The sequence below is a fragment of the Brachyhypopomus gauderio genome, chromosome 4 (genome assembly GCF_052324685.1).
Source record: "Brachyhypopomus gauderio isolate BG-103 chromosome 4, BGAUD_0.2, whole genome shotgun sequence".
Classification (NCBI taxonomy): domain Eukaryota; kingdom Metazoa; phylum Chordata; class Actinopteri; order Gymnotiformes; family Hypopomidae; genus Brachyhypopomus; species Brachyhypopomus gauderio.
The window spans coordinates 36,410,599-36,433,600 of record NC_135214.1 but is presented as its reverse complement, the minus strand read 5'-3'; the positions used below and the strand labels follow the sequence as shown (position 1 = coordinate 36,433,600).

General features: G+C 48.3%; 1 protein-coding gene across 2 annotated transcripts in view; it reads left to right on the top strand.

Annotated features, from left to right (window-relative positions):
- slc44a5b (solute carrier family 44 member 5b) overlaps positions 1-22,815 on the top strand; it is a 29,754-nt gene extending 6,939 nt beyond the window's left edge. Inside the window, exons 2-22 of one of the 2 annotated variants that reach the window (XM_077004393.1) lie at positions 3,420-3,468; positions 4,273-4,346; positions 4,663-4,747; positions 6,017-6,101; positions 6,350-6,478; positions 7,297-7,357; positions 7,583-7,706; positions 8,971-9,054; positions 9,442-9,554; positions 9,817-9,948; positions 10,190-10,289; positions 10,442-10,534; positions 10,644-10,731; positions 10,935-11,197; positions 11,308-11,402; positions 11,567-11,670; positions 12,082-12,155; positions 14,274-14,344; positions 14,975-15,063; positions 15,173-15,257; positions 18,782-22,815. In XM_077004393.1, the coding sequence (XP_076860508.1) occupies positions 3,420-3,468; positions 4,273-4,346; positions 4,663-4,747; positions 6,017-6,101; positions 6,350-6,478; positions 7,297-7,357; positions 7,583-7,706; positions 8,971-9,054; positions 9,442-9,554; positions 9,817-9,948; positions 10,190-10,289; positions 10,442-10,534; positions 10,644-10,731; positions 10,935-11,197; positions 11,308-11,402; positions 11,567-11,670; positions 12,082-12,155; positions 14,274-14,344; positions 14,975-15,063; positions 15,173-15,257; positions 18,782-18,939 (2,156 nt within the window). In that variant the 3' untranslated portion in view covers positions 18,940-22,815. Of the gene's footprint in view, positions 1-3,419; positions 3,469-4,272; positions 4,347-4,662; positions 4,748-6,016; positions 6,102-6,349; positions 6,479-7,296; positions 7,358-7,582; positions 7,707-8,970; positions 9,055-9,441; positions 9,555-9,816; positions 9,949-10,189; positions 10,290-10,441; positions 10,535-10,643; positions 10,732-10,934; positions 11,198-11,307; positions 11,403-11,566; positions 11,671-12,081; positions 12,156-14,273; positions 14,345-14,974; positions 15,064-15,172; positions 15,258-15,952; positions 18,652-18,781 lie in introns of those variants that run through there. The other variant, XM_077004395.1, reaches the window with a different exon arrangement.
- Positions 22,816-23,002: the final 187 nt, after the last annotated feature.

The following is a 23,002-nucleotide window of genomic DNA, read 5'->3' as shown; positions in this document are numbered from 1 at the left end:
GGGTGTTGGGATGTGTGTTGGGGTGGGTGTTGGGATGTGTGTTGGGGTGGGTGTGTGGGTGGGTGTGTTGGGGTGGGTGTTGGGGTGGGTGTGTGGGGTGGGTGTTGGGGTGGGTGTGTGGGGGTGTTGGGGTGGGTGTGTGGGTGGGTGTTGGGGTGGGTGTGTGGGTGCTGACGTGTCATCTGACAACTTTGTGAAAGTGACGATGGTGTTGCAGATGAGGCAGAGAAGGGCAAGTTAGCACTGACCCCATCACCCCATCCACCCATGGGGCAACAGAGAATGAGGCAGGAAGGGTAGGAACAGGGGATGAGGGGGGGAGAGGGGGAGAGAGAGAGTTGGATAGAGAGACGCAGTGAGTGGGGGAGACAGATGGACAGAGAGGAAATTGCATCACAGGTTTTCAGTATTGTGTGATCATTTTTAGAAATAGTTTTGATTTATATATATTGATTAGTGTATAGACTAATTGGCTGTAGATCTAATCGAGCGTAGACTTGTCAGTAAAGATGAACATCTATGAAATCTAACCCTAGAAATGTAAAACAGCAGAACGTGGGCTTCATGTCGCAGACGCAGAGACGTGGAGGTTCCAGCCAAGGTCTGGAGAACACGCGAAGACACGCGCTGTCTGGAAGAGCTCTAGAGCAGACTCACAGACCCGGAGCTCGTAGACACCAGAGAGTAGTGAGAGACACCTGCACGCTGGGGTGGGGGAGTGGGGGGTGAGGAGAGGGGTGAGGAGAGGTGTATGGGGGTAGTTATGGGGGGTGTGGAGAGGTGTATGGGGGTAGTTATGGGGGGGGGAGAGGTGTATGGGGGTAGTTATGGGGGGTGTGGAGAGGTGTATGGGGGTAGTTATGGGGGGGGAGAGGTGTATGGGGGTAGTTATGGGGGGGGAGAGGTGTATGGGGGTAGTTATGGGGGGTGAGGAGAGGTGTATGGGGGTAGTTATGGGGGTGAGGAGAGGTGTATGGGGGTAGTTATGGGGGTTGAGGAGAGGTGTATGGGGTAGTTATGGGGGGTGAGGAGAGGTGTATGGGAGTAGTTATGGGGGGGGGGAGAGGTGTATGGGGTAGTTATGGGGGTGAGGAGAGGTGTATGGGGGTAGTTATGGGGGTTGAGGAGAGGTGTATGGGGTAGTTATGGGGGGTGAGGAGAGGTGTATGGGGGTAGTTATGGGGGTTGAGGAGAGGTGTATGGGGGTAGTTATGGGGGGGTGAGGAGAGGTGTATGGGGGTAGTTATGGGGGGTGAGGAGAGGTGTATGGGGGTAGTTATGGGGGGTGAGGAGAGGTGTATGGGGGTAGTTATGGGGGGTGAGGAGAGGTGTATGGGGGTAGTTATGGGGGTGAGGAGAGGTGTATAGGGGTAGTTATGGGGGGTGAGGAGAGGTGTATGGGGGTAGTTATGGGGGGGGGAGGTGTATGGGGGTAGTTATGGGGGGGGGGAGGAGAGGTGTATGGGGTAGTTATGGGGGTGAGGAGAGGTGTATGGGGGTAGTTATGGGGGTTGAGGAGAGGTGTATGGGGGTAGTTATGGGGGTGAGGAGAGGTGTATGGGGGTAGTTATGGGGGTGAGGAGAGGTGTATGGGGGTAGTTATGGGGGTGAGGAGAGGTGTATGGGGTAGTTATGGGGGTGAGGAGAGGTGTATTGGGGTAGTTATGGGGGTGAGGAGAGGGTTCTTTAGGTATTTAGTGGCATGTGTATTGTCTGCTCTCTCTTGTCTGGTAAGGAGGTTTTTAATGTGGCAGCTTTCAGAGCAGCACTGACGCTCCAAAAAACACACACAGTTGTGCAGGTGGTGTCAGTTATTCCCATGATGCTATTTTAAGTGTATTCTTACTTTTACCCTTTAGTTCCCCTAACAATCTACATTTTGAATAAAATCTGAAATGGTGTGGCTTGGACACTGGTGGTCCTGTCTGTCACTTCTAAACACGCACGTTGGGTGGAGGAGTGAGGGGGGGGGTGAGCCAGGAACACTGAGGTGAGATTTAATGAGACTGTATTTCTATTAAGCTCCCTTTCCCAGAATGCCTTGGGGCTGTTTCCAGCTGTCCTGACTGACCACTGCATCTATGGATGTATGACCTCACTGGTGATGTCGCTGACTACTACCCCCCCCCCCCCCCCCCCAACAACCCCCTCTCTCTCCCTCTCCTTCTCTCTCTCTCTCTCCTTCTCTCCCTCTCTCTCTGTCTCTCTCTCCCTCTCTCCCCTCCTCCATTTCTGTGTTACTGTTCTGTTTATTTACATGGCTGGATGTTACTTTTGGTTCCTCATATCTGATACCAGTAAAAAATATATGCAAATTTGATATTTGTCTGCATGAGGTCTTGCTGGATTTTTAGTCAAATTAAATTCCCCATTCTTCTACCTGAATATGATTTCTCCTGAAGGGTGTGATCGTTGACTTCAGGAGAGCAGTTTCTCCTGCAAACACCCTGACGCTCTCTCAGTAGGGAGGGGTTTTCTCTCAGTAGGGAGGGGTTTTCATTGTCATGTGTCTCCTTTGTGCTAAATTTGTGGTAGGCTTTGATATAGGCTGCTACCAGACTTGAGACTTCTGTTATTATCCAAGCGTTTCCTCTGTCTATGTGCCAGAGACTCCGCCTCCCTGTTCCTTCTCTCCCAGAGACTCCGCCTCCCTGTTCCGTCTTTCCCAGAGACTCCGCCTCCCTGTTCCCTCTCTCTGAGACTTCGCCTCTCTGTTCCCTCTCTCTGAGACCCCGCCTCCCTGTTCCCTCTCTCTGAGACCCCGCCTCCCTGTTCCCTGTCTCTGAGACTTCGCCTCCCTGTTCCCTCTCTCTGAGACTTCGCCTCCCTGTTCCCTCTCTCTGAGACCCCGCCTCCCTGTTCCCTCTCTCTCTGAGACCCCGCCTCCCTGTTCCCTCTCTCTGAGACTTCGCCTCCCTGGTCCCTCTCTCTGAGACTCCGCCTCCATGTTCTCCCTCTCCCAGAGACTCCGCCTCCCTCTTCCCTCTCTCTCTGAGACCCCGGCTCCCTGTTCCCTCTCTCTCTGAGACCTCTCCTCCCTGTTCCCTCTCTCTGAGACCCCGCCTCCCTGTTCTCACTCTCTGAGACTCCGCCTCCCTATTCCCTCTCTCTGAGTCCATTGTACTGGGTGTGTGTAGCCAGTCCACCATATCCGGCGAGTCGTAACATCACTGCTGATCGGGTTTGGCTGACAACTGCAGCTTTGTTGTTTCAAGATGGACCCAAGGTTCCTGGGCTGACCAGAACGGGTCATGACAGTTCCGTTCTACAGTGCCAGTGGAGTGGATCAGAACCGGACCTGGTTGTACATGACGTGGTGAAAGACTAAATGACTAAAGAAAAACCCACTTTGTTTCTGGAGCATCTGGAGGAGCTCTGGTGGATCTCACTGTGTTCCTCACTGTGTTCCTCTGTTACAGGTGAACCACACAGGTTTGACCCCACCTTCAGGGGGCCTGTCTCCAAAAGGTACAAAACACACACACGCACACACACACAAACATGAATAAGATTGAGTTAATCAGCATCAACAGGAAGGACCTGGCATTAGACTCAGCGGAAAACTAGAACAGATTAATTAAACTTCAACAGATTTGCTCCCAAGGTCTGTGTGTGCAGCTGCGTGTGTGTGTTTGTGTGTTTTGAGGGGTTTGAGGGAGCTTCAGGCCTTTGTGGTAGAGAGTCCCATGTCAGGAGCATTGAGCCATGTTCTCTGTGCAGCCTTCTGGGAAGCTTCTCTGTAACCTCCAGAGTGCTGAGTGAGTGTGATGACGGTTCTTATGGAGAGAAGAACCTTGATCTGACAAGAGAGGGAACGTTGTGCTCAGCTAAGATAGGGGGAGAGGGAGGGGGAGATAGGGAGAGAGAGGGAGAGAGAGATAGGGAGAGAGAGGGAGAGGTATCTGACATTCTATGAAAGAAATTCATATATCAGACATCAGATATTCCGATCTGTACAGATATTTAAATAAATAAATTTAGCTTTAATGATGCATTAATATTCACCTATGTACTTGTCATTTTTATATTCATGTTAGTGCTTGTTCTAATAAATGGTACATAAATGCTTTGATGATCTGTAATGATGTGTAATTTTAATTATATGCGAGGCCAGCTTTAACTGATATCTACTAGAATGGGATTAGTTGATTTAGTTGGCAAGTTGGATCTGTTCTATTATAACAATAATGTGAAATAAATCAGGAAATCAATGTCATTTTGAAATTGTTAATTCTCTCTCTCTTTCTCTCTCACACACACACACCACTACAGGGGCTGCACAGACATACTTTGCTGTGTCATCTTCATCATCGCCATCCTCAGCTACATTGCCCTTGGGACTGTGGGTGAGTAACACGTTAGCACCACATTCTGCACACATAACCACACCAGCTCCATTCACAGAGACAGATGGTGTGTGTGTGTGTGTGTGTGTGTGTGCACGCGTGCTGTCATAGCTCACGTCCTCTGTCTTATTAATGGATTGTTATGTTCTGGGTTGTGTGTTCTATGAGCTGATGGTAGAGGGCAGCATCTGTTACACCTACATTTTCTTTTTTTGTTAATCTTGTCTTTCTTTTGTGTGTGTGTGTGTGTGTGTGTGTGTGTGTGTGTGTGTGTGTGTGTGTGTGTGTGTGTGTGTGTGTGTGTGTGTGTGCGCAGCATGGATACATGGAGACATGCGTAAGGTGATTTACCCCACTGACAGCTACGGCCAGTTCTGTGGTCAGCAGGGGACTCCTAATGCGTGAGTAAAAGGCTGTGTGTGTGTATGTGTGTATGTGTATGTGTGTATGTGAGTGTGTGCGTGTGCGTGTGCGTCCAGGTGTGTGTGTGTGCGTCCAGGTGTGTGTGTGTGCGTCCAGGTGTGTGTGTGTGCGTCCAGGTGTGTGTGTGCGCATGTGTGCGTGCGTCCAGGTGTGTGCGTGCGTCCAGGTGTGTGTGTGCGCATGTGTGTGTGCGTTGTTGGGATATTTTCTCCTGACCCAGATAGGCCCCAACACTGCCCCGATGAACCGATTGGTTTTGACTGAGTGACCCAAGCAAAGTCTTGACACCAAAGCTTATTTTCAGATAGATTTATATAGAATATAAGTGAGTACAAAATAGCCAAAATATACGTAGTACAAACTCTCCAGTGCACTGGTGCTAGTTGCCTAGAACTCTACCTAACCCAAGTGGATCTCAGCAGCGTCCGAGCAAAAGGTCCCCCGTGCTGGGCGATGTCCTCCCTCTCATACTCTAAGTTTCCATAACTCCCCCACCTTTGCTGCTCTCCATCGAGTTTTGTTTCACCTTTAAGTTTTCTTTTTCCTACAGTGTCCAGGTGTGTGTGTGCGCCCATGTGTGTGTGCGTCCAGGTGTGTGTGTGCGCGCATGTGTGTGTGCGTCCAGGTGTATGTATGCGCATGTGTGCGTGCGTCCAGGTGTGTGTGCCCCACTGTGTGCTTTGCTGTGTGTCCCTCCGTGCTGGTGTGCAGGTGTGAGTGGTTCTCCGTGCTGGTGTGGAGGTGTGAGTGGTTCTCCGTGCTGGTGTGGAGGTGTGAGTGGTTCTCCGTGCTGGTGTGCAGGTGTGAGTGGTTCTCCGTGCTGGTGTGCAGGTGTGAGTGGTTCTCCATGCTGGTGTGCAGGTGTGAGTGGTTCTCCGTGCTGGTGTCGAGGTGTGAGTGGTTCTCCGTGCTGGTGTGCAGGTGTGAGTGGTTCTCCGTGCTGGTGTGCAGGTGTGAGTGGTTCTCCGTGCTGGTGTGCAGGTGTGAGTGGTTCTCCGTGCTGGTGTGCAGGTGTGAGTGGTTCTCCGTGCTGGTGTGGAGGTGTGAATGGTTCTCCGTGCTGGTGTGCAGGTGTGAGTGGTTCTCCGTGCTGGTGTGCAGGTGTGAGTGATTCTCTGTGCAGGTGTGCAGGTGTGAGTGGTTCTCCGTGCTGGTGTGCAGGTGTGAGTGGTTCTCCGTGCTGGTGTGCAGGTGTGAGTGGTTCTCCGTGCTGGTGTGCAGGTGATTGGTTCTCCATCTGCCCACAGGGACAGGTCTCTGCTGTTCCACTTCAACCTGTTCCGCTGTGCCAGTCCTGCAGTCCTCATGAACCTGCAGTGTCCGACCGTCCAGGTGAGGAACCTGCTCACCACACCAGCTCCTCCATCACAGTGTAGAGTTTACAAACCCTGACCTGCTGATGTAGTGACATGTACAAACACTTATAGAGACTGTTGATGTTTAGGTTATGGGTTTATAGCGTTATGAGTTAGGGCTATGGTTCACATGTTAGGACTATGGGTCACATGTTAGGACTATGGGTCATAGGTTAGGGTTTGTTGTGCAGGTTTGGTGGAGTGATGAGTATCCTCTGTCCCCAGCTGTGTGTGTCCAAGTGCCCAGACAGATTCGCCACATACTTGGACACGCAGTTCAACTACAGCAGGAACCGGAGCTCCTGGGACTACTACAGACAGTTCTGCAGGGCGGGCTTCAACAACCCGGGAAAGGTGCTGAGAGAACAGATGAGAGGAGACAGTCTAACACACGCCATCACACTCTCAGACATACACACTTTCAGACTGTTGGACATACACACTCTCAGACATACACACTCTCAGACATACACACTCTCAGACTGTTGGACATACAGACTCTCAGACATACACACTCACAGACATACAGACTCTCAGACTGTTGGACATACAGACTCTCAGACATACAGACATAAGAGGTTCGTGGTCTTTCTGAGAGACCCGGCGGGAGACTAAGGACTTTGTGAAGCGAGAACAGAAGGACAGAGGCGTCTCAGCACAGTGTGACTATGGGTGTCGGAACCGCCCAGGCAGGCTGAAGCCATTTGCATGGTGATTAATCTCCAGTGGAGTTGGCCAAGTACCCGCTGTCCCGTCCCCCGCACGTCACTGCCACGCCCACGTCTGGGGCCTCCACCATGCGCACATCACCAACGCAAACGCTGACTGATTTCTGCCTTGTCACTGGGGTTCCTGGCCACCTCCCTCGCTACGAAGACAGACTTCATAGGCAGTGACAGACTAAGCCAGGCTTCTAAAACACACATACACACACACACACACACACACACACACACACACACACACACACACACACACACACACCATGAGCTGCACCTGAGCCTCTTGGAAATGTTATTATATATGTTCATATTATAGAATATGTATTTTGTTTAAATAATGTTTTTCAGTTTCCAATAATTTTTTCCATTTGTATTGTTTTTCTATCTTTTTTTCTGCTTTTAATGTGGACTTTTCCCTGTGTGAGTCTGTTTGTTGTTCTGCTCCTATAGTCTGTTGCTCAGGTGCTCAGGGAAGAAGATTGTCCATCCATGCTGGTGCCCAGCAGACCCTGTGAGTGCCTTACTGAACGTCTTTTACAAGTGTGTCCACTAATCACAGGCCAGGCTGGGCCACCAATCACAGGCCAGGCTGGGCCACCAATCACAGGCCAGGCTGGGCCACCAATCACAGGCCAGGCTGGGCCACCAATCACAGGCCAGGCTGCCACACTGCGCACCGTACGCTCTCACACTGGAGCTGGTGAGTTACTGCTCCTGTTCTCCTGTGTCTCTGTAGTGCTACACCGGTGCCTCCCCGATTTCATCACCACAAACGGCATCCTCACCGTGGCCAACAGGACAGACTTTAGGGACGGCCAGGGTGGAACCACAAGTGTCCTTCATCTGAAAGATGCAGCTAAGTAAGGCTGCGCGCTTGTCCTTATCCTCACCCAGACACGTTGATTTTGGGATTTATGCCGTCCCCTGCTGGCAGTTGGAAGTGCAACTACACATCCGTTTTCATGAAGGGGAATGTGGTTTGAGTACATTAAGAAACAATAAAAACAGTGATGATTTGATTAGCAAATCAAGCAGCTGGAGTCAGACGTCTGTCTGTATTTTTCTGCACATTTGCTATTTAATATGAAAGTCATGGTTGTGTAAGTGAAGGAGCCCGGATGAACCACCGCTGGGAGGGGGGGTGTCTAGGGGAATGAAGGAGTGTCTAGGGGAGTGAAGGAGTGTCTAGGGGAGCCAGTGCTTAGCAGAGGATTGTGGCCTGCTCCTTCAGGGCACGACACGTGTGTTCACGTGGTCCAGTATCACGTGTCTGCCTGCGTGTCCCAGCTTGTGCAGACGTGTGGTATCAAGCGGCTGAACTGGGATCCACCTAATCCCACAGGTCCTTTGTCCCTTCACTGTTCTGTCTGTGTTGGGAAAATACTGGAGAGATTGGTTCCCAGTGTCCCCCAGTGTCGGCAGGTTTATAACCCAGCCCTGACTAATGGAGTCATGATCTACCTCATTCACTACTCTGTTCTACTCACGTCTTTCGTCTTTCGAGGTTTTGTGTTTCTGTAGCAACCGTCTCACTTCCGTCGTGTTGTGGGCGTGGTTCACGTTGCTAGCGGTTTATCATACACGTGTGACAAGATGTCTTCTATGCGTGATCCGGGTCATGCGTGATCTGGGTCTCGGTAACCACCTCCCTTTGTGGAGTTTGCTGGCCTAATAAATAAATCCATTTGCTTCACCTGAGTCCTGTAAGAGGACCACGAGGTTCGTCCCCCCTTCTTGGTGGTCTTACTCTGGTGGGCTGTGACCTCATGTAGCCCAGGTTACATCTGGACATGAATCACAAGATTCTGGCATGCTGAGATCTGTACTGTTGGGCTGCTGCTCTGGGTCTCTGGAGCTACATTCACTGTGTTCGCCTGCTTACTGCACAAATGATCAACATGGCTGACCTCTGATATCCAGTACAAACCAGTCCTGACCAGTTACATATTTGAGTTCTCTTTATATTTTTTGACATTTTTTTCATTAATGGCTTGACCTGTTTTTGATTTGGGGCATATAAGCTGAAAACCAGGCAGAACCCAGCTGGGTCTCGTACGGCGATGCCATTCGAACACACACTCCACCTCTCACGGGATCTAACGGCCATCACGGTTTCATTCACAGTGGCATCTCGTCTCTGCTGGACGCCAGGGAGATGGGCAGGAGGGTGTTTGAGGACTACGTCAACTCCTGGTACTGGATATTAATGTAAGAGACGTTTTACTGTTCTTAATAAGAGTTTGTCATCTCTCTTATTGGTGCTCTACTGGTTTTTATGTCATTGCTAATTTTTATATTATTTTTGGCAATTTGACACATTCAGTAACAGAATAGACAGATGTTGGTAGGTACCTGCAATACGCTACCTTTAAAGTCACAGTGGATTTTTTATTCATGCTGCTTGTTTGGAGAAGAAAAAGCATTTTTGTTAAGAGTTTAACCTCATAGCATTTGTGTCTTGTAAGTGTGTAATGCAGCTGTGAGTGTGACGGTGGCACTGTGTGAACATACCACCTCAGCTCAAGACCACCGTGTGTGTGTGTGTGTGTGTGTGTGTGTTTGTGTGTATGTGTGTGTGTGTGTATGTGTTTTCAGAGCCCTGGTCATTACCATGGTGATCAGCTTCCTCTTCATCGTCTTACTGAGATTCACAGCTGGAGTTTTGCTCTGGTGTGTCATCTTCGGTGTGATTGCTGCAGTTGGCTATGGTTGGTGGGAACACGTACACATATACACACACACACACACATACACACACACACACACATACACACACACACGCACAGCTGGAGGCTGATATACTGTAAGCATCTATTAAGGACTGTAGAATATACCGGTTCAACACTGGTGGAGTCACTTTGCGTCTACCAACAGTCTCATTCTGGCCCTCTCTGTTCCTCCACTTCCATCCATCCATCCCCTTCTCTTCTTCCTCCTCCCCATCCCTCTCTCTCTCCATCTCTCTCTCAGGTATCTGGCTCTGTTACTGGGAGTTTGATAGACTACGCAGGGAGCCGGAGGCGGAGGTCACTGTCTCAGACGTGGGCTGGCACACAGACGTCAGGGTGTACCTGCAGCTCGGACAAACCTGGCTCGCTTTCAGTACGACACTCCTGTCTCAGCACTGCAGAAACACACACACCCTTTCTGAGTAGCTGCCTGGCTTACAGAGACGCCCTGCACACCCTCATATGGCAGCATTTGGCTGTTTGAACAGCTCAAGCATTCAGGGGTTTTAAAGTGAAGAGGCGCCGGTCCCGCTGGTGAGAGGCTGGAGTGAGTGGTGCGGAGACACAGACATGAGGCAGCGTGAGTGTCCTGACAGACTGACGTTTGTTTGTAGTGGTGCTCCTGGTGGTGGTGGAGGTGGTGATGGTCACGGTCCTGGTCTTTCTCAGGAGGAGACTCCACATGGCCATGACGCTACTCCGGGAGGGGAGCAGGTCGGTCTGCTCCACCACCAACTCACAGTGTGCAAACACTCCACACATTGAGGCTTTTAAGCTGTTTTAAGAATTGAAATGACTTTCTCTCTCTCTCACTCTGTCTCTCTCTCCTTCCCCCCTCTCCTTTTCTCTCCCCCCCTCTCTATCAGGACGATCGGCTCCATGATGTCAACTTTGTTTTACCCCATAGTCACCTTTGTGATGTTGGCCATCTGTATAGCCTACTGGGCGGTGACAGCTATGTATCCTCTTTAAGTCTGTGTGTGTGTGTGTGTGTGTGTGTGTGTGAGTGTGAAGGGGTGTTAATGTAATGAGGTTCTTCTCTGGTTCCTTGACCTCAATCGTCTATAGTTTCTTAGCGTCGTCTGGTGATGCTGTGTACAAAGTGGTGTCAACACAGCCAAACTGCAAACATGCCAACAGCACCTGTGAGCCACAGGTATCAGTCTTCCTGTCTGTCTACAACAGTCTTCCTGTCTGTCTACAACAGTCTTCCTGTTTGTCTACAACAGTTTTCTGCTTCTTTATCCAGAACTGTCCACGTGCATAAAAACAAGGTGTAGGGTTGAGGTATGTGGGACTGTCTTCATGAACCTGCGTGTGTGTGTGTGTGTGTGTTGGTGTATCTACACTACCTTCCAGACCTTCAGTAAGTCCAGCATCATGGCGGAGTGTCCTGACTCCCGCTGTGCGTTTGCCTTCTACGGGGGGGAGAGTCTTCTCCACCGTCACCTCCTCCTGCTGCACCTGTGGAACCTGCTGCTCCTGCTGTGGCTGATCAACTTTATCACTGCGCTGGGTCAGTGCACGCTGGCCGGGGCCTTCGCCTCCTACTACTGGGCCCTGAAGAAGCCTGCCGATATCCCAGCATTCCCTCTCACTGCCTCCTTCGCTCGAGCCATCAGGTGACGTTAACGATGTCTTTCCTCTTGTCATCTCTCTCTGTGTCTCATGTCTTCATGCTGACCCTTGAGCTTGGGTTGCATGTAGATTATAATCTGTAATCCCATGACAGGTATCATACGGGTTCTTTGGCCTTTGGAGCGTTGCTCCTCTCTGTAGTGCAGTTTTTCCGGATCATTCTGGAATACCTGGACAACAAACTCAAAGGTTAGTCAGAAAGCAGCTGCTGCTCTTTTAGAGATGGTGTCCAGCTCTGGCTGTGTTCCTGTCTCATCACTCACACACTCGGAGTGTGTAGGGGCCGAGTGGAGAAGTGTGTGGTGTCGCTGTAGTGCGCAGCAGGTCTGTGATCTGTTCTCCTCCTGGTGCAGGTGCTCCTAACGCATGTGCACGCTTCCTGCTTTGCTGTTTGAGGTGCTGCTTCTGGTGCCTGGAGCACTTCCTCAGGTTTATGAACAGGAACGCCTACATTATGGTGAGATCCTCGCGTTCAAACAGCTGTTTATCAAGCTGCTGGCTGTGTGTGTGAGGAGTGTTTTCTTCTTCTCTGTGTGTGTGAGGAGAGTTTTCTCCTCTGTGTGTGAGAAGTGTTTTCTCTTTCTCTGTGTGTGTGTGAGAGAAGTGTTTTCTTCTTCTCTGTGTGTGTGAGGAGTGTTTTCTCCTTCTCTCTGTGTGTGAGAAGTGTTTTCTTCTTCTCTGTGTGTGAGGAGTGTTTTCTCCTTCTCTCTGTGTGTGAGAAGTGTTTTCTTCTTCTCTGTGTGTGAGGAGTGTGTTTCTCCTTCTCATTGTGTGTGATATTCTCCTAATGTGGGTATTCTATGTGTGCTGTTCTCCTGATTTTTGCAATATTTGTTTTTCTACTGGTGTGTGTGTGGATTTTCCTCAGATTGCGATATATGGGAAGAGTTTCTGTTCCTCTGCCAGAGACGCGTTCTTTCTGCTGATGAGGAACGTAGTGAGGTAGGTGATGGCAGCTCTGGAGTATTCCTCCACAACATCACACCATGGCATTGTTCTGGAGCATGGGGTCACGGCACCACACCACAGTAATACCACCACATCCTGGATCTCCAAACATCACACCACAGTAATATCACCACATCCTGGATCTCCAAACATCACACCACAGTAATATCACCATATCCTAGATCTCCAAACACCACACCACAGTAATACCACCACATCCTGGATCTCCAAACATCACACCACAGTAATATCCTCACATCCTGGATCTCCAAACATCACACCACAGTAATATCACCACATCCTGGATCTCCAAACATCACACCACAGTAATATCACCATATCCTAGATCGCCAAACACCACACCACAGTAATACCACCACATCCTGGATCTCCAAACATCACACCACAGTAATATCATCACATCCTGGATCTCCAAACACCATACCACAGTAATATCACCACATCCTGGATCGCCAAACATCACACCACAGTAATATCATCAGATCCTGGATCTCCAAACACCATACCACAGTAATATCACCACATCCTGGATCGCCAAACACCACACCACAGTAATATCAACACATCCTGGATCTCCAAACACCACACCACAGTAATATCAACACATCCTGGATCTCCAAACACCACACCACAGTAATATCAACACATCCTGGATCTCCAAACACCACACCACAGTAATATCAACACATCCTGGATCTCCAAACACCACACCACAGTAATATCAACACATCCTGGATCTCCAAACACCACACCACAGTAATATCACCATATCCTAGATCTCCAAACACCACACCACAGTAATACCACCACATCCTGGATCTCCAAACATCACACCACAGTAATATCACCATATCCTGGATCTCCAAACATCACACCACAGTAATATCATCACATCCTGGATCGCCAAACACCACACCGCAGTAATATCACAACGTCCTGGATCTCCAAACACCACAGTAATATCACAACGTCCTGGATATCCAAACACCACACCACAGTAATATCACAACGTCCTGGATCTCCAAACACCACAGTAATACCACCACATCCTGGATCTCCAAACACCACACCATAGTAATACCACCACATCCTGGATCTCCAAACACCACACCACAGTAATATCAACACATCCTGGATCTCCAAACACCACACCACAGTAATATCACCACATCCTGGATCTCCAAACACCACACCACAGTAATATCAACACATCCTGGATCTCCAAACACCACACCACAGTAATATCATCACATCCTGGATCTCCAAACACCACAGTCAGTAGCGAACCGTGACCATTAAACCTGGGCCCGCTCCCACCACCCCCCGGAAAAAAATTGTTTCCTTTCCTAATTAACTGCAATAAATAAAAAATAAAAAACTGAGACGACAGTACAGCTTAAAAAACGCAATAAACAATAATATATGTACTAGATAACTTCTTAAGCAAAATAAGGTTTCAACAAAATGAGGTTCACAGCTCCGTGTTCTTCGGAAGCGGAATATGTAAACAACGCACACGAGGGCATCAAAGGAATGAATCGAAACTAGCTAGTGGTGGTACGCTAACGACAGCTAGCGTCGCCACAGCGGGCGGAAATTATCATACAGTTAAGCCCACCCACTAAGAGGAAAGATATAATTGGTTAATTTTACTGTCATTTGAAACTGGTATTGCGCTGAATTATAACTGCCAGGCCCTCTGTAAACGAACAGCGGGCATCACAGTCCTGATAGGGGGAGGCACAGGCTCACAGGCTTCCACTTAACTTAACCCCTCATCTTCCAACACAGATTGAATAGAGACGGTTGAATAATTTATTTGCTTATATTTCTGTAATTGTTTAGATGTCGATTGTCAAACTGTAAGTAGAAAAAAAATTGGATAAATTATATATATATATGCTTTAAGAATATTTTAAGCCCTCTGAGTGGGCATAGATGGCCCTGACGGTTCCCCACTGACCATCAGTAATATCACCACATCCTGGATGTCCACATCCAAACACCCCAGGTGACACATTTAGTCTTTTTTGTCTAGTGTGTTCATGACCCGTGTGTGTTACCTTGGTGTTTCTCTCTGACGTCCCACAGAGTGACCGTGCTGGATAAGGTCACTGACTTCCTTCTGTTCCTGGGAAAGTTACTGATTTCAGGGAGTGTGGGTATGTATTAGCACTCTTACGATGTCTCTCTCTCTCTGCCTGTCTGTCTCTCTCTTTCTCTCTCTGTATCTGTCTGTCTCCCTCCTCTTCTCCCTGTAATGGTGGTCTGTTTTTGAAGTACCATAACCCTTTGAAGGCCTGATGGTGTGATGGTGGTCTGATGGTGTGATCAGAGGCGGTCTTTGCATAGAGGCGTGGCTAGGCAACTGCCTTGGGCCCCTCCCACTGCAGTCCACTGTAGGGGCCCCCTGATTAGCTGACTTATTTCTCGCATATTAATGTTGATGGGCCCCCTAGCTAAATTCGCCTTGAGCCCCCAAATTGCTAAGTCCGCCACTGGGTGTGATGGTGGTCTGATGGTGTGATTGGTGGTCTGATGGTGTGATTGGTGGTCTGATGGTGTGATCGTGGTTTGATGGTGTGATCGTGGTTTGATGGTGTGATGGTGTGATCTAACGGGGCTCACTGAGGGTTTGGTGGTGGGTTCAGTTAAATGATAAGTTGACAACGACGTGTTTAGCAGATTGAGCGGTACTACAGCTGTGGAATCAGAGGAAACCCCTCACATGTAGAGAAGGGGCTGGTGTCTCACAGGTCTGTCAGCTCTGCTAACACACTGTTGTTTTGCAGGTGTCCTCGCCTTCTTCTTCTTCACTCGCAAAATACCATTTATTCAGGAGGAGGTGCCAAAACTACACTACTACTGGGTCCCTCTGCTGGTGAGAGAGAGCATTACAGCATCCTAGAACAGTCATGGAAAGGTTCATTTGTACTTGGTGCAGGTTGTCCAGTCCTTCTGATGTGGTTAATCCTGTCTGTGTTTCCCAGACGGTGATAGTAGGATCTTATCTGGTTGCTCACGGCTTCTTTAGCGTGTACGCCATGTGTGTGGACACACTCTTCCTCTGCCTGTGTAAGTGTCCTCTCACTGCACTGAGTGTGCACGCTTGGCTTAAAGTTGCCATATGTAACACACACACACACACACACACACACACACACACACACACACACACACACACACACACACACACACACACACACACACATTCATATCTTCCCTGATGTTTTCACCAAAATGTTTTTTTTATCTCTTTCAAAACTTGTTTAACCTCTCTAGCCTTAATATTTCCTTATTAACCTTAACACACATGATTCAGTACTGATTCTGTATGTGTGATTCTGTATGTGTGTTTTGTGTGTGTGTGTGTGTGTGTGTGTGTGTGTGTGTGTGTGTGTGTGTGTGTGTGTGTGTGTGTGTGTGTGTGTGTGGGTTTCTACGTGTTTGTGTGGGATTTGCTGTGAAGAACAGGTCAGAGTTTCTAGAGAGACATTTGTGTTTTGGATCATTGAGGTTTTTTTGCAGTGCAGGTTCAGATAGTCTATTAAGTACAATTAAACGTTTGTGTTTTATAGTGAATACTGCTACTTTATCAGTAAACATGCACAAAATAAGACACATTTGTACACAAAATACATTTTAAGACACATTTATTCACCTAATAAAATTTCCTCTTAAGCTGTCCTTCCTTCACTAAACTGATCTTTCCGTCCTCTGTCTTCCTCCCGTCTGCTGCCCCCCCTGCTGGTCTGTGGTGACGTGTGAAGGTGAAGATCTGGAGAGAAATGATGGCTCTCCGTCCAAACCTTACTTCATGTCCGTCAGTCTCCACAAGATCCTTAAGAGATCTGATCGGCCCTGCTAACAGAGCTCTGGGTCCTGAGACGTGCCGCTCCCTCTCTCCCCCTCTCTTTCTCTCTCTCCCTCCCTCTCTTTCTCTCTGCCCCTCTCCTCCCTCTGTGACGGGATGAAGGACTCTAGCAACAGCTGTCAAGTGTCTCCTCTCTGCCTGCTGGGACGCAGCTCATGAGCAATTACCCCCATACCCCACTACCCCCACACCCCACTACCCCTGTAATCCACTACCCCTGTAACCCACTACCCCCCACACCCCACTAACCTGTAACCCACTACCTCCCATACCCCACTATAGAGGTCTGCACTCCCGCGGTAATCCTGCGGGTCCCGACAGAATATCTTGCGGCGCGGGACAGAATTTACTTGTTATTGGCGGGAGCGGGAGTTGAATTAGTCCAGGCGATGCGGGAGCGGGACCACATATACATGTAGAAAAATCCCGCAAATTAATAGTCTAGAAAATTATAATAATAACAACGCAATGATTTCCATGCATAAGGAACAGGACGAAAACAACTAATCATTCAGTAAGTAAGCAATAAACTAATTCAAAATATTGGCTAAGCAACTGATCACGTGAACATGAAGTGTGCGTCATTTTGTCATTTTGATACAGAAATGGCAGAGACTGTAGACCAGGGGTCGGCAACCTTTGAGACATGGAGTGCCAACTTTAACATGTCCAGTCAATGAGTGTGCCACTATGGCGGCGAGTTTAAATTGTTGACCGAGGAGGGGGGGTGTAAATCGACACAAAAAGTATTATATCGCGATCGATCGCCAAGTTTAAATGCCTCCGCCGTTCGCGCGAGGTGTGCGTGCGGAGTCGCGCGCTACGGTCACTCGCGAAAGTATAATCCATTAATATAATAATATGATGCTGGTCCAGCGAGTCGCGTGCCAGTGACTATGCCTCGGTGTGCCAATGGTGGCACGCGTGCCATAGGTTGCCGACCCCTGCTGTAGACGGTCAACCAGTTTCAGCTGTGGAAAATTCTATTAAAATAGGCGAATACACCACAATTAAGCCAACTACAGGAAAGTCTGATGTATGGAAGTCATATTCCATTGTAATTAATGGAGATGGAAATCGGCCTGTTGTGATACATGTCAGAAAGTGTTGGTGTACGTCACCTAACGGGATGTGTTTGGACTGTGATAAGAAATGGGACAGCGCGATCAATCGCTATATTGCTGTTTTAATAAATACATAAGAAATTTTCAAGTACTAAATCTAATTAATTCAATTCATATTAGGATTGCGGGCGGGGGGCGACAGAAATGTGTATGTGGTGGGCGGGTGCGGGATTAAAACAAGCGATTTTTTGGCCGGTGCGGGCGGGAGCGGGATTAAAACAAGCAGGTGCGGGCAGGAGCGGGATTAAAACAAGCGATTTTTTGGCGGGAGCGGGCGGGAGCGGGTCTAAAACAAGCGGTAGCGGGCGGGAGCGGGATTAAAAAAGCAGTCCCGCGCAGACCTCTACCCCACTACCCCATACCCCACTACCCCTGTAACCCACTACCCCCCACACCCCACTACCCCTGTAACCCACTACCCCCACACCCCACTACCCCATACTCCACTACCCCTGTAACCCACTACCCCCCACACCCCACTACCCCTGTAACCCACTACCCCCACACCCCACTACCCCATACTCCACACTACCCCTGTAACCCACTACCCCCATACCCCACTACCCCCGTAACCCACTACCCCCGTAAACCACTACCCCAGTAACCCACTACCCCCGTACCCCACTACCCCACACTCCTGCAGTGTGTGTGTGTGTGAGTGTGTTTCACTTCTTTCTCCATTAATGTTCAGTGTAGAGATGTAAGAAAGGTTATCTAGTACTGTACTTAGGACAAAAGGAAACGCCTGAATTGTATTAAAAGGTCAAAGGGTCAACAGGTTAAAGGGTTAAAGGGTCAACAGGTTAAAGGGTTAAAGGGGACTCCCCTCTTATGATAATACTGTTAGCCATTAGCCATTTTTTAAACCATAGCCATAAAGCCATTTTTTTGTTTACTGTATCACTGGACTGACGTAGTGGACACAGTAGACACTAACTGTTGCTGTGTGTTGACCAAACACCTAGAGTATTCATTTAAAAATAAACGTCAGTCATGTTGTGGGTCCAGGTGGGAGTTGAGCTAGGGGTTGACTTACTGTGGTTTTGCTTGGTTTGGGCACCACCAGTTCTCCATGTGAGGGTGGAAGTATTTGTTTATCATCACCTGCTGGTGGTGATGCTGGATTGGGAAGTGACTCACCTGCTTCAGGTGTATTGAGTTTAATGAGAGGGCAGGTGTGTTTAGTTTGGGAGGTATTAGCTTCACCTGGATCATCAACCAGATCTTCTCATGTTTCCTGACCAGTGTCCCAGTGTCTCAGTGTCCCAGTGTCCCACTAGGATGAGATTTGTTCCCATTGCTGTTTATGGGTTTGCGCTTCTTTTGTGAAGTTTTTAAAGGATATAAAAGCCATTTTTGGTACATTTTGTATCACGGGGAACAGACTCCGTGTGCAGTCCCTGTTCTGGGTGCATTCCATGTTTTATAATGAAGTGTTTAATAAAAAAATATTATAATGACAGTGTGGATTACTTCTTTACTTGGAATTTAACCAATTGGTGTAAGCGTGGATCAACCTAGAATCATGTGACCAGTTCCTCATCCCGTGATTGGTAGGGAATGAGGTTGGGTGTTAACAATGCCTGTGGCCTTGTTTGTAGTGGTGGACCTGGAGAAGAATGACGGCTCCGCGGCCCGCCCCTACTACATGAGCAGCACACTAAGAGCAATCTTCACCAGCAGACCCCAAGAGAAGCCCGTGGAGAGGAGGAGAGGAAGAGGAAGAGGGAGGAAGGGTTGGGTGGGCAATGGGATGTGACTGAGAACAGCAGCAGAAACAACAGAACAGCGTTATGAGGTGGGAACAAGGGGAGTGTCTCACTGGTGCCCTCTGGTGGTCAGGTGGATGGTGCGCACAGGAGACACCTGCAGGAGAAGCAGTCCACCACACACACACACACACACACACACACGCACACACACACACACAAACGTAACTATGTCTGTTAAAGTATTATATCACTACATTTCCTTTTCTATGATAACTACGTCACTCAGCACCTAAGCATTTCTCACTACCGACGGTTTCCCCTGTAGTTCGAGAGAGAGAGACCGTTCAACAGTGTGAGCTGGACAGAGGACGTCACCATGGATGCACTGTCCACTGGTGCGATGAGGAAGGTGCTGAAATGACAACACACACACAAACGGTTCCACCGGTTTGTTCTGTCGCCTTTACGCTGTTTTGGCTTATAGACAAAAGGCCTTTTCTCTGGTCTACTGGGAGAAAGCTGCGTTCATATGGCAACAAGACCCAGCCAGTTCCCTGACCACTCCCACAGACTGTTCCAAGGGGGTGGGGCTGGGCAGTCCACACTAGACCACTCCCCCTGCTTCTTCACTGGTGTTGTTTCTCGGGAACAATGTCACTTCACCATTTAAAAAGCAGTTCTGCAGTGTTAGAACTCCAGATGTCCATGAGGGGGAGCCCAAGAGCCCCACCGTTTCCGTGAACATGGGCCCAAAGATACTGTACAGCTACAGTTATAATGAGAAATATTCAGCCCCCCAAAGGTTTTAAGAATGTATCAATTAAAATGGTCAAATAGCAGGATTCTGCTTTGGATGGCTGAGTTGAGTGATACATGAAATCCCAAACAGAAAATGCATGATGTAGCACGTGTGTAACAGTATATTTTGTTAAGATGGCCGTGTCACTATCATCCACCCCTAATGCTGCTTTTAAAGCTTTGTGTTCTTATGGACTATAGTGGATACATAAATCCACCCATGAAAGAATTTAAGGTGAGTTGCAATCATGGGAAAAGGCACAGTAGTATCTACAGGAGCTGAGAAATCTTCACCACACCTAAAGGGCCTGGGGGAGAAGAACAATCCCAACATGCTAACATCTCCAAAGACGCCACTGGGAGGGAAATAACCCACTGGGAGGGTTATAAGGAAGTTTAAACTTGTAAAGCAGCTGCTAACCTGCCGGCCACAGTAGAACGGCCAACGTCACGAGCCCCAGCAGCTTAGTCAGGACCACTGAGAAAACCCCCGTGTGAGTGCGGGACAATACAGGACATGATGAAGACACTACAGGACATGATGAAGTGCTCAAATGGAACAAGTTACACAATCAAATGTGCGCAGAATAAATGAGGACATCATGAGTGCAGTCCAACACACACTTTACTTCACCACAAGAAACATCAAAACGTTGAATAAAACATGCTACAGAGACTACAGAGTGTTGGGAGACAGTTGTCAGATGGACTGATGAACCCAAACAGGAACTGTTGGGATATATGGACCAGCGGTGTGTCTGGTGTGTGAAATGCTTCTGACCACAGAAGAATACAATCCCCAGGCATGGAGGTGGGAGGTGATGAGGTGGGGCTGATTTTCTGCAGCAGGATGTGGTCATCGTCGTTGTCTACCTGGCATCATGGATTCTCAGAAATACTGGGCCATTTTAAAGAGGAACACGATGCCTTCTCTTGATGACCAATTAAACCTTGGTCATCACTTTCTAGCAAGACAATGGTACCAGTCACACTTCCAAGTCATCCAGAGCTCAGGTGAGAAAAAGATCCTGGAATGTCTTGGTGTCCTCCTCAGTCACCAGATCTAAACCGATCTGGTAAATCTGTGGTCATATTTAAAGAAGGTAGTTACAGCACAGAAGCCATGAATCATCACTGAACTTGAGGAGATCAGTGTAAGGGTGTAAGAAGCTTGACAGAACTTACTGCAAACTTTGATGGAAGTTCTAAAAAGTAACGTATACTCCACAAAGTATTACAGCTGGGGGTCGAATAATAGTGCACATGTGTTAAAAGTTACAGTTTTCTACGTCTAGGTCATGTGAACTTTTGTTTTCTCATTGATAGCAATAAATGCTGTTCACTATTTAAAGAGGTTTTTTTGTCTTTTGGAGTTGAGGGGCTTGAATATTTCTGATTGTAGCTGTATATATATACAATATATAATATTTTTTATGTACTAGGCATATTTAATAACCAATAATTATTGTTCATGTGAGCATCCTGTCACTCTGTAACACAGCTGGAATACACTTATTCCTCTGCTCATATTGTGAAAATTGCAGGTGACGTCTTTTTAACACATATTTTATTGGTTTTTTTTTTTTTTTTTACCTTTGTAAGTTGACATCCATAATTAAAGAGCGTTCTGAAGTGCCATTAACCTTCTATAGCTGAGAACCGGAGGACCTCTGTCTGCCAAACGGAGCTTTTTAATGAGAGTTAGCCATTGTTCGCATTACTGTCATCCGTATACAAAACTCACCTTTCACTGTTTGTAAGTGCGATTGTGGGTCGTCCGTGTACGAGTGTAAAACAGCGAGACGTTTTTTCCTGGCTGTGATGTTGTAATCACAGTTCTGACAGCTGCGTGTTTTGGATCTTTTGTTTTTCCTCTGATGTTTGCGTGCTGTCATAAAAGACTGTAATCAAGTGTTTTCAAAGCTTTTCTGGGTTTTGAAACTGCGCTAATGCAGGTCGTTATGACGTGCCGCCATCCAGCCAGCTAGAATGACACACCGGTTACTTCAGGTTTACTGAACTAACTCCTTCAGGACCTGTTGTGTGGTGACGGACGAGCCTCAGGAAAGCAGAGCAGAAGCAGATGTGTGGAGCACAGGGAGAGAACACAGGGACAGAACACAGAGCACAGGGACGGAGCGCAGGGACAGAACGCAGGAACGGAGCACAGGGACAGAACACAGAGCGCAGGGACAGAACACAGGAATGGAGCACAGGGACAGAACGCAGGGATAGAACACAGGGCCTGGATGTGCCCTGCAGACCCTCCTCCAGCACCCCTGTCTTCAGCCTAATGGCCTGACTGCTCTGCACCTGCTCTGGTCTCAGCTTCCTTGGTAGGTTCTCCTGAGTCCACATCCAGGTGGATCTCTGCTAGACGTTCTGGAGTGATTGTCTGCCATCCCTCTGGAGGTCTGTAATACCATATTACTAAACCTCTCCTCTGCTGGAGGTCTGTAATACTATATTACCACAACTCTCCTCTGCTGGAGGTCTGTAATACTATATTACCACAACTCTCCTCTACTGGAGGTCTACAATACTACATTATCACACCCTCCTCTGCTGGAGGTCTGTAATACTACATTACCACACCCTCCTCTGCTGGAGGTCTACAATACTACATTACCACACCCTCCTCTGCTGGAGGAAACTAAATCAACACGTGCAATGTAATCTGTATTCATCAATGAATCCGTATTTACCGAAAATGCAGTATTTATCCGTGAAGGAAATGTAACTATTCATGAATGAGCCTCATTATGACCTTCACTGTGACTTCACATGAAGTTAAAAATGTACGATAACCACTTGATGCTGTTTTATACCAAACCTACCGTAAATCTTTACATTAAGTCTTGTACAAGGCTGACCTCTGTCTCTGTAGAACTGCTGGACTGAACTGCCCTGTTTTCTTCAGCGTCAGTGTGAAATGCTATAGATCAGGTATCACCAAATGGCGGACCGCGGTCCGGATCCGGACCCGAACGCCGTCCTGTCCGGACCCAATCACATTCCTGATTAACTGGATACAGACCAAAATGCCAAAAAAAATGTAACGGGAGACTATATTTTAAACCGGAGAATTTACGTGTTACGTTCACCACCCATTTGAGTGTTACGTTCGCCGCCCCCCCCCCCCCCCAACAACTTTCGTTCGCCCCCCCCCCCCCCCCCCCCCCGCTCAACAACTTTCGTTCGCCACCGCGGACCCGGACCTAAGGTCTGAGCTATCTGCCAAAAATGGACCGCGGAAAGATTTAATTGATTACCCCTGCTATAGATGCTATAAATGCAGACCTTCACGTGCCA